Raw genomic sequence first — 11,174 nt, forward strand, 5'->3', positions numbered from 1 at the left:
TCAATTCTACACAAAACTAGGGGACAGCTTAAACCTTGAAAGACGTGGGAAAGATTCCTCTCTGAAAATTTGAATGCAAGCTGCCAGTCCGTGTAGACACTTCTGAGCCAAATTGAACAATGGTCTGACTCAGCGTAATGCAGCTTCATAAACCTGCACGTACTCTATATAATTTCACATTGCAGGAGGAACTCACATAGCAGTATTCCTCCATACAAAATCAGCTATGGGGAAAGGCCAACACAGGTACCCCCATTTTTTACCAAAAGGGTCACCAAGATGCTCTCTGCCATGTGGATAGGTTGTAAATGGTAATGAAACAGTTGGAGAACATTTAAATACAGCCCAACCACCACTAATATGTGTGGAATCAAAGAAGATGCTTGAGAGCAGTTACTCCAGGAAGGGAAATACAGCTAATTTAAAATGTTCAAAGAGTGAAGCAAGAGAATTCAATTCTTTCACAGCTGCTCTACCTCTCAATGTATAATGATATAGCATTTGGGGAACAGATTCAACCCAGTAACCCAGCCTCAGACGCGCAATATGCAGGTGAGCTTCGGCTCTTTGGAGGTATAAAAATGCAATAAATAAATGAATAAATAAATGATGTCTATGGCTACAAAATAAGGTTTGTGGTCACCACTTCAAAGCTGTTCATTCTTTTTCCTCACCAACTGCTGCCTAGTGTTTAACTCAGGTTGAAATATAATAATGTAGCATTTGGGAAGAAAGATACAACCTAATAAGCCAGCACTAGAGGCCAAGATGGAGAAGATCTCCACGGCCACCATGTATTTCCCCTTGGTGCTTAGGTAGGTGGGCACAAAGGACACCCAAACACTACAGAAGACCAACATGCTGAAGGTGATCAGCTTGGCTTCATTGAAAGTATCGGGCAACTTTCTGGCAAAGAAAGCCACAGTGAAGCTGACGATAGCAAGAAAACTGATGTAGCCCAGGACAAGGTAGAACATGATGACTGAGCCTTCATTGCATTGCACTATGATCTGCCCAATGTGGGAGTGCATGTCAAACTCTGGGAAGGGGGGAGAGATTACCAACCACACTGCACAGATACCAGCTTGAATAAGAGAAGGGAGAATGATGACTGATAAAGCCAGCCTCTTCCCAACCCATTTTCTCATTCTGTTTCCGGGCTTTGTGGCCATGAAGGCCAAAACCACAGTGATGGTTTTGGCCAACACACAAGAAACTGCAATGGAGAAGACAATGCCAAACACAGTTTGCCTCAGAAGGCAGGTCACCATCCCAGGCCTCCCAATGAACAAGAAGGAGCAGAGGAAGCAGAGCAGCAGAGAGCAGAGCAGGGCACACGTGATGCTCCAGTTGTTGGCTTTGACGATGGGAGTATTTTGATGTTGAATGAAGCTCCACGACACCACAACTGTGATTACAGAAAGGAAAAGAGCCGAGGAAACAAGAACTGCCCCCAAAGGCTCCTCATAGGATAAGTAACTTATGTCTTTAGGAATACACTGATCCTGGTTCTTGTTTGGATACTGATCTTCTGGGCACTTCTCACATTGGTCTGCATCTGAAAGTCATGAGAAAAGTCTCAGTATTCCCTGTTCTTAGTTGACGTCTACTAATTTTAATGGTGACAAACAAAATTATTTTGTTCTTTAAGCACCATTATTGGGCTTAGACAACAAATGTGTAGTATTCAATTTTACCTTCACATTATTATTATTATTATTATTATTATTATTATTATTATTATTATTATTTAAATTTATATACTGTCCCATAGCTGAAGCTTTCAGGGCAGTTTACAAAAGTTAAAGTAATGGTAATACATTCCAATAAACACAAACACACAAACACACACACACACACACACACACACACATGACAGAATTACAGTAGACACACATTTTTAAAGTTCTGGTACATTTTCCATGTGAATCGAGATGCCTTCACTTACCTATCATTATTGAAATCATTTCTTTAGCACATTGAGGACAATCGTAGCAACAGATTTGTTGTCCCTGCTGGATCAACATGCTCTGTCCAGGGTGGCAGCTCTTGACACAGGTAGAACTGGGCAGCATCTAATGGTAACCACAAGGAAGGACATTTGGCTAAGCTAGTTTGTCCTCATTGCTCTAATTCTCAATTACACCTTTTTTGCCTTGGAACATTGCAACACCTTGTGACCAGCATCTCAAAATGTGAAGATGTCAAGGATGTACCACCTGAGAAAAACCCATCACCATAATTCTTGGTGATAATTCATCTCACACACCTTGTCACTCACTCTCTTCCCCAAACACACAGATGGACAACTCACTCACTTGCTCTATCTTTTCAGGGGGTGTTGAGGACTGGGGCTTACTGGACCTAATTCTCACAACCAACTAGAAGGAGAAGACAGGTGAATTTACAAGCACTACTTTGCTGGTTCACCTGGTGGCTCTCGGGTAACTGAAAGGTGGTAATAATGGCAATAGTATTGATGAAAAGGAGTCGCCATTCCCATGGCAAGAAGACTAGGCCCACAAAACCCAAGTGATCCTCAACTGTTGGTGATGGCTTTGTAAGATCTAATCTCATGATTTTTATCTCTGAAACTAGAATCATCACTCCGATTCCAAAACTTCTTCATTTATCACCCATACCACCACTTCTGAGTTGCATATTGTCCACTCCATCATTACAGTTCATTATCCCAGTGATGCAGTTTATTCCATTGTCTGTGCCTCTGAATCCCAAATAGCATGTTCTGCCTTGAGTGTACAGAAGGCCAAGTCCATGCATGTATATTGCCTTCATATAAAATCTGAATTGTTCGAGTGAACAAAAGAGTGTTGAGTTTCTTCCCTTCTAAGTGCATACAGATGTTATCTATTCCATGCAAGAGCTTTGGGTACTATTAATCAAAGCTGGGTGCACCTATGGGAAGTAGACTAGGGATCCAACGCTGATGAAGAGTTTCTAATAGTCATGAGGGTGTTGGGGCCATAAGAAGAGTTATCAATATTTTAATAACTATTAAAATAACTCCTTTGCTGAGGAAACTGCACTGGCTGCTTATTTGCTATTGGGCCAAGTTTAAGGGTTCTTTTTATTAGCATCAAAGCCCTAAACAACTTGGGACCAGGATACTTGAGAGAGTGCGTTCTTCCTTCCAACCTGCCTGGTCATTGAGGTCATTAGAGAGCATGCTTCTGTTGGTTCCACATGGATCTACGGCCCAGTTGGAGTTCACCAGCAGAAGAGCCTTCAGTGTGGTGGCCCCTTTTCTTTGGAATTCCGTGCCTCTAGTGTTCAGGCAGGCACCAACACTTTGATGCTTTTAGTGCCTCCTGAAAACAGCTCTTTTCCAGAAAGCATTCCATAACTGACCAGCCACCATTTTTATTGGTATTCAGTTTTGAAATGAACAATTTTTATATGCTGTTTTCATCTTTTAAAAATCTTTTTACTGTTTTTAATTATTATTTTCACCACTCCGGAATCTTTCTTAGATATGGAATGGTATATAAATATTGTAAATAAATAAAAAAACATATCCACTTGATAACAGCGTATGTGTGACTTTGGCTCTGCACTATTGAGCATCATTTAAAATGTGTGTGTGACGGGGGAAGGAAATAATGTGAAACATTTGAATTATGCATTCTGAAGCAGCTAAAAAGCATCACATTCCTATATATCTGAGATCCAAATAGCTACAATTTAGCGGCTTCAAAAATGATTGTAACTTCACAAGCATTTTAATATGAATGGACCTAATACCCACTTTGCAAACTAATCTGCAAATGGGGATACAATTATCCTTTATTTTTCACTCTGCTCCAAATTTTGTGTTGCAGTCCTCCAATCAAAACAGTGTGTACAGAAATGTATACATTCATGAAAACAGCTTACAAAAAGTCATAGTGGGGAAAGTTGTGTCAAATATGTGCAAAAAATGCCTGAGAAAGTGTTAATATTACAGGAAACGAAATAGATTCATCCGTTCCTAATCCCAACAAGTCAGATTGAGAACACCTCAACATTAAAGGCAAATTGCCTTGCTTACCCTTGGCTTTGTGCTTCCTTCTTCTTTTGCATGATTGTTATGGGCTGCACTAAATCGTTGCAGAGGGTAACCATGTGATTTGAATAGTTCCCCTGTAAGTGTGCTCCATTCAGTTCCATAGTGACAGCACCATCTAGTAGGGGATGAATCCCACATTTTTTGGATATTATCATATTAAAAGTGGTTTTTTTCATAGCGGAATTTTCAGGAAATAGCTCGGGAGACATCCTGGTTGTTGCCGACATCATGTAATTGACCCTCAAACATCCCTGAGTGTCCAATTTTGAGCGTGAAATAAATCACTCACTTAGTGGAGCCCAAAGGAGACATGAGGTGGCATTCCATTCTGTCTTTTCATGCACACATAAAAAATAAATATTCTCCAGATAATATTTAACTTAATAAATCACATTATTGGGTTTGTGTGTGTGTGCGTGTGCGTTGCCCAGGGTGAGGGGAGAGAATAACAAGCATACTTTGAGAAATAGGCATCTCTGACATATTTGAACATTATACAGGCTATGCTCATTGATGATGATGATGATGAATGAAGAGGAGGAAGTAGTATGTAAGTAACACCCACCTGCTTAAACTTGGGGTTCCATGTAACAGCACTTGCATTGATTTTGAACTCTTTGCCTGCAGGAGCTTGAGGGTCCATCTCTCCAACTCGGACTCTCTGGAAGGATTGGTTGGGAAATGTGACCAGGTTGATGATATCAAATCCACTTGCAAGGTCCCACTTCTCATCGAAGGATATTTCTTCCTTTGCACTATTGTTAAATCTGATGTTCCTGAGAAAAGAGTGAAGCTAGATTGCAAGGAAACAAACGGACAAAAATACAAATTAAGGCCAATCTTGGGGAAAGGGTTAGCATTCTGTCTTTGAAATTTTGCCAAGTTGTGTCCTGAGTATCATTTCTCAATGTATCAGTACTGCCTGGCATAAATCTACAAGAGGATGTACTTTACAGAAATACCACTTTTATTACAAAAAATTCTATCCAAAGGCAGAAGGCAGATCAATACTAAAACTAATGTTCCTAGCCTGCGCTTGGGTTGCCTGACCATTGGAGGGCTATTGTTGGTGAGGCGGGAGGGGTTGAGGAGATGTTCCTCAAGACCTAGCATTGGTGGGGCTTTGTGGTGACACTGGCCAGAAGAGGGGCTGATGAGGCTATTTTAGCCTTTGGGGACCCTCATCCTGCCCTCTTTGAAGCATGGCTGCCGGCAGAGAAGCTCCCAGCAGAGCAATTCCTAAGCCATGGTCAGGCTGCTAGTGTTTTTGCAGCAAATGCTAGTGAATGTGTTTAAGCCATGGTTATGTAACCACCAGGGTTAGTATTGGGTTCACATGACATGCTAAGACATAGTTCACATAGCATGCTAAGCCTTAATTTTCAGCTCAAAATGCTTAACAACCATTGCTTAGCATATCTTCTGAACAGGGTCAAAGAGATGTAGAAGTGTATGTCCACCACATACTAATGGCTCTGATGTCCAAACCCCTGGATAACCAGCAGCTTGCCATAGATATTAAAATGCATGAGGGACAAGATGGTCACCAGTGGAATGATCTAGAGCAACTTTCAAGGGCACAAGCAGAAAGCAACCGGGACAACCTCTTGGAACTGACCCTGCAACAACTATCTGAACCACACTTCAGCTCCCAGCTTACAGAATTCGTTCAGAAGGATAACTTGGTTAATACTACAATAAGCCATTGAGAAGGTTACACTCCCATTACCTCTTTCCAGCCCTTTCATTATGGTAATGAAGGCTGAACCAAACCTGAAGCTGGATTTAAATGGTTTTAGACAATGATTTTATTTTCATTCAAAGGAAGCTGGAATTGGACAGTCCCCTTGATTTTTATATAGATTTTTGCTCCCCCCTTTGTTTTTAATGGTTCTACATTATTTTATGTTTTATGATTATGTTTGATAGCTGCAGCTACCTGCCACGGCTGAACGTTCAGGAGGCTCCACTTCCCCCCATCTCCCATTGCCCTCTTCAGGGCTCTCGATGAATCCATGGCATGGAGAGCATGTGCTACAGCATAAACAGCATTGTAGATACTGTAACTCTGGCCAGACATCCCCATTTCAAACCAAGGTCCAGGGACTCTTCCCAGCTTCTCCTCCCCAGTGCAGCTTTCCTTGTTTGGCACATAAAGTTTATATTGTGGGAGTGAACAGAGAAACGCACTGGCCCAGAACTGCTGGATGAAATAAATCGTTGACTGAAATGGATTGATGCTCTCAAGAAAGTCCTGAAATCCTGGCACCAGATTTGTATGGAATGTAAATGACAAGGTGCCATTGAAAGTCCTTGTGGTGAGCATTGCCCCAATGGATACAGCAGTGAAATCCCATTGAGCAGTTATGATCCATACCCTTTCCAATGGGCGCTTTTTAAAGAACTCAGCTGAATACAAAACCATTCGAAAACCCTCCACAGACTGACCATCCCCATACACAAGGATCACATTGATGTCACTCAAAAAGAGGGTATTACTAATTGGGAGCAATTTTTCTTGGATTATCTTATTTGGTAAATGTGGTGTCACTGTTGGGATCACTTGAGTCCAAGCAATGCAGATAGTGTTCTGCAGGAGCCTTGGTCTGAGGGTCTGAAGGAAAGTTTCTCCGCTGTCAACCTCTGAAACAATGAGGCCAATCCAGTTCCATCCAAAATGCTTGAGCAGCCCAACAATCCCGACATACTGAGGATCTTCATTTGGGACCATCTGGTAGAAAGAAGGGAACTGAATTTTGTCACTCAGCACTGGATCAAAGGAGCCATAGCTGAGCTAGTGGGAAAGATACAATGAATGAAGGAATGAATGAGTGAATGGCATTCATTTTTTTCTTCAATGGAAACTGACACTCGACATGCGAAGGAAATGTACTGGATTTTAAAAGCTCAGTCAACTAATTTGGCAGTTTTCATATTTGAGACCTAAACCATCATTTTTACTTTGCGTGGGAGTACAGATGTACAAGTTACTTCTTCTGTGAATACTGTTTTGTCACTAAGCTTTACCCCCTCTCAGATCCCTCCCCTTCATCGACCCTGTTCAGATGACATGCTAAGCCACGGTGGTTAAGCATTTTTGAACTCAACATTATGGCTTAGCATGCTAGGTGATGTATGTCTTAGTGTGCAATGTGAACCAAAACTAACCCTGGTTTAAACCAGTTACAGTGGCTTTCCAACCCCAATTAACACTTGCTTCCTCTGTGCCACAAGAGTGTCGGCGAGTGAATGAGCCTTTGTGTGTTTCTGTCTGCCTATGTGAGTTCCCTCATAAAATGAATCATTACATGCCTTGCATGCCAAAGGTCCCACATTTCATTAACACCCGTTCCCCAAACTTCAAGATATCTGAAAGTGTCCTCCGTCTCCTCCCCCTTCCTTCCTTCCTTCCTTCCTTCCTTCCTTCCTTCCTTTTAGCCCACATTGTTGAGAACACCAACACCAGCCAATTTTGTAAAGGCACCTTCATAGAATCATAGAATCATAGAATAGCAGAGTTGGAAGGGGCCTACAAGGCCATCGAGTCCAACCCTCTGCTCAATGCAGGAATCCACCCTAAAGCATCCCCGACAGATGCTTGTCCAGCTGCCTCTTGAAGGCCTCTAGTGTGGGAGAGCCCACAACCTCCCTAGGTAACTGATTCCATTGTCGCACTGCTCTAACAGTCAAGAAGTTTTTCCTGTCAAGTATTTTTGAATACCTCTTCAAAAATTCAAATGAGCCTCAAGCCCGCAAAGTTAGCCTTCCTCTGCTCTACACACATACCTGTGGAATCTTGAAGATATTTAAGATGTTGGCCATCTGGATGGATGTTTGGGAGTTGATCCCACCAAGGGCAGCCATGGGTTCCTCTCTCCTGTTACATTTGTAAGTAGAAGGATTCCTCAGTCCTCTGAATAGCAGATCCAGAGTGGTCCAGTAAGTCCTTATTGCATTGAAAGCATTGTCATAGATTTTGGCTCCCAGTGTGCTGTTGGGTAATAACTTGGCATCTTTATTGATCTCACTCATGGCAAAAACAAAAGCAAGGACATGCTGGTAGTTTTTAGGGATCACCCTGCAAGAAGATTTGAATGTAGACTTCGATCCTTACATCACAGAATCAAGTGTATTACAGCTTACATTATGATGTATCCATCTGTGGTGAGGGTGGGCAACTACTGGTCCTCCAAATGTGGGCCAAAACATACCACTCAGATCAGCCCAAGTCAATTGTAAGTGATCATGGGAGTTTTAGGGCAAAGTAGTAGGAAGACCATAAGTTGCCCTCCCCTGATCTGAGTAAATGAGAGGTTGCTGCAAAAATTAATTAATTAATTATTTTTTAAAAATAATTAATTAATTATTAAACAAGGATAACCTTCTTAGGCAATGTAAACAGCACAGCCAGTAGGATGAAGTGGCTCCCGGGTTTGGTTTGGATACGAAAAACCCAAGTTCTTGAAACCTCTTTTCTTTTGTAAAGTTTACTAAGGCTTAATCCACACCTGGAGGCCTTCCAGGAGTGGGAAGAGATGATCATTGGGATTTGCGCTTCCGGGAACATCCCTCAGGGGCCACACATCAGCGAGTTTTTCCTGAAGTAAAGGAGGGCCATTCTGGGGTGAAATTGCTTTTTTTAAAAGCAGAGGCATTTGCTCAACAGTGCGGGCATGATCCTTCGCGAAGGTGCATTTCAAAAAACACACACAATGAAGAAAGATGGCGAAAATGCTCTCCCCCTTATCCATGATGCCCGTGGACTCTGCCTGCACAGCTCCTTTCCTGTTTCCTGAGCCCTGCTACTCATGGGGAAGACGGAGGACCTGAGGAGAGAGAGCCGCACTGTCTGTGAACCTTGGGATTGTTCCAGGACCAGGAAAGAAAAAGAAAAAAAAACCAGGACAAAAGCAATCCTACATATCCCGGAAGAACTGACTGGTCATTCCCAGTTCATCCCTAGAACAACTGTGCAGCATTTGGACCCGCAGCGATGAACTTGAGTGCACTCTGGGATAAATGGCAGTTGTAGATTAGGCCTAAGTGTGCTTGTGTATAATGTTGTTGTGAGGATATATTGTTATTTCAAAGTTTTCCGAAGAAGCATGGAATTATACAAAGTAAGAAGTGGCTAGAACACAACCCACATGGTGGCTGGCAGATTGAACCGTTCTTCCTGCCCTTCTTTCTACCTAATGGTTGATTTGCCCAAGGGTTGAGCAAACCCAGGCGAAACATTTCTTTCCCCCTCTCCTTCTCCTCCTCTCCCGTCTCTCTTTAAGACTCAACTTCTTTCCACCTGACTTTTTCTCCTTCACCCCTCTCTCACTATAAACACGTCCTTTCCTCTTTCTCTCTTCATTTCTTGCTCTTTATTATTATATGAACAATACCAGAATTCGGCAGAAATTTCTGCTCCACCTGTAAGACCCCCTAGTGCAGAAAACTCTGTTTGTACTTTGGGAAGTGACATGCTCGTGGGTGCCTAGCTGGATAGAGATAAAATCAGCTTGGTGGCTTTCTGTTTTTAACAACTTGCACTCAGGAAGCTTCCTTACACGAACTCAGAATATTGGTCCATTGAGCTCAACATTGACCTCATCTACATCATGCTGGATATTGCACTATGAAAGTGGTATATAAAAGATAAGATCAAAACTACTGCTTTATAGCGGTATTGAAGTGCACTGACAACTGTTGGGTCCCATGACACATACCAAATACCACTTTCATATTGCTATGTACTGCTTGGTGTGGCTCCTGTCTTTTATATACCACTTTCATAGTGCAATATCCTGCATGGTGTCGATGAGCCCATTGTCTATAGGTTGACTGACAACTGCTTTCCAGGATTTCACGATGAAACCACACCCTTAGGTTTGGAATGGTTAAAGTACACAGAGCCTGACTGATTTTAAAAACTTTGCTGAGTGCCTCAAACCTGACATATTGAACCAACTCTATTATGAATCTGTGGTGTTATTTTTCTCATCTATACATCACATTACTGGCTGCCATCTGCCCCAAGAGGAGCTAATCCGATTTCAGGAAAATCTGTATTTAAAAGGAATCATGTCAAAACCCGTCTTCTTGCCCAATATTTGCTAACACTCATTGAATACAGACTGCTTAAAGCCATGGAACCACAGAGCAATTGCCGTGTGCAAAGTGTATCACTCAATGCATACAATGTGTAAATTGGAAGAAAACAGACCACTTGAATTCAAACATGAAGCTCCACTGCCCAGTGCAAAACACGTAGCTTATCAATTCATGCATATGCAATGCAGACATTATTTGCTTGAATTCAGCGGGTGGGTTATCTGGCAGTGCCCTGTTTCCTACCAGCTAAAAGCAGTATAAAGGAAATTAACCGGAATCTATGGCCCTTTCTACACCTAAGGATTATCCCAGGAAAATGGAGGGATCATCCCTGCTTGCTCCCGGGACCCCCTGTGTGTCATTTGTATGCACAGGGATGATCCGGGCATGTTTCCAGGGGCCATTGTGTAGAAATTGCCTACGTTAGCATGACAAAAACAATAATGAGAGAGGGGAGGAAGAGGGAAATATGTATTTTGTTGAGATGACAATGATCACATAGTCCAGTAGAGCATTTCAAAGAAAAAGAAAAGGAAAAGAAAAGAAAGAACTACTTACGCGCCATTATAGGAGGAAACTGGATTTTCAACAAACCCAGGCGGAATCACTTTAACAAGTGTAAGAGATACAAATTCACCAATGATAATCTCATCTGTCTGACTATATGAATGACTTTGAGTTGTCGTCTGCCATCTACAGATGGTGGCGTTCAGACTCTTGCTAGAAGAATTATTTAGCAGCATCAGAATCAAAGTGAGTGCTAAAAAATCTTGCCCGAACTCCCGGCTGCAGATCTCCATGGCCACCTATTCACTTGCCCAACTAGCCTTTGTCCCGGTAAGAGTTACAGTCAACTTTACTACAGAAGGAGGAAGAGATTTCACCTCTGCACCAATTGAGGCCTCTTTGTCTAACAGAAAATGTATCAAAGCTCAAGTGGACACAATATCAAACTGACATTCCAGGCGAGTGTAGTGAATGTGGTTTGGGATGAAGTCTTTAAACA

General features: G+C 42.1%; 1 protein-coding gene across 1 annotated transcript; it reads right to left on the reverse strand.

Annotated features, from left to right (window-relative positions):
• Nucleotides 1-647: 647 nt before the first annotated feature.
• On the reverse strand, nt 648-10,968 carry LOC134405693 (vomeronasal type-2 receptor 26-like). Its single transcript, XM_063136937.1, has 6 exons — nt 10,727-10,968; nt 7,853-8,144; nt 6,444-6,860; nt 4,632-4,859; nt 2,315-2,381; nt 648-1,558 (listed from the first exon to the last, which is right to left on the reverse strand). Exons 1-6 carry the CDS (start codon nt 10,966-10,968, stop codon nt 648-650), a joined length of 2,157 nt encoding a protein of 718 aa, XP_062993007.1.
• Between the last annotated feature and the right edge of the window lie 206 nt (nt 10,969-11,174).

The sequence above is a fragment of the Elgaria multicarinata genome, chromosome 11, assembly GCF_023053635.1.
Source record: "Elgaria multicarinata webbii isolate HBS135686 ecotype San Diego chromosome 11, rElgMul1.1.pri, whole genome shotgun sequence".
Classification (NCBI taxonomy): Eukaryota; Metazoa; Chordata; class Lepidosauria; order Squamata; family Anguidae; genus Elgaria; species Elgaria multicarinata.

What these genes read in the sequence shown, in the direction of transcription:
- LOC134405693 (XM_063136937.1), bottom strand. Translation starts at nt 10,968, where the DNA reads ATGGAGATCTGCAGCCGGGAGTTCGGGCAAGATTTTTTAGCACTCACT. An exon ending in ATATCTTCAAGATTCCACAG is followed by an intron (nt 6,861 to 7,852) that starts GTATGTGTGTAG and finishes CTTTCCCACTAG; the next exon opens with CTCAGCTATGGCTCCTTTGA. An exon ending in AAAAGCGCCCATTGGAAAGG is followed by an intron (nt 4,860 to 6,443) that starts GTATGGATCATA and finishes CTTGCAATCTAG; the next exon opens with CTTCACTCTTTTCTCAGGAA.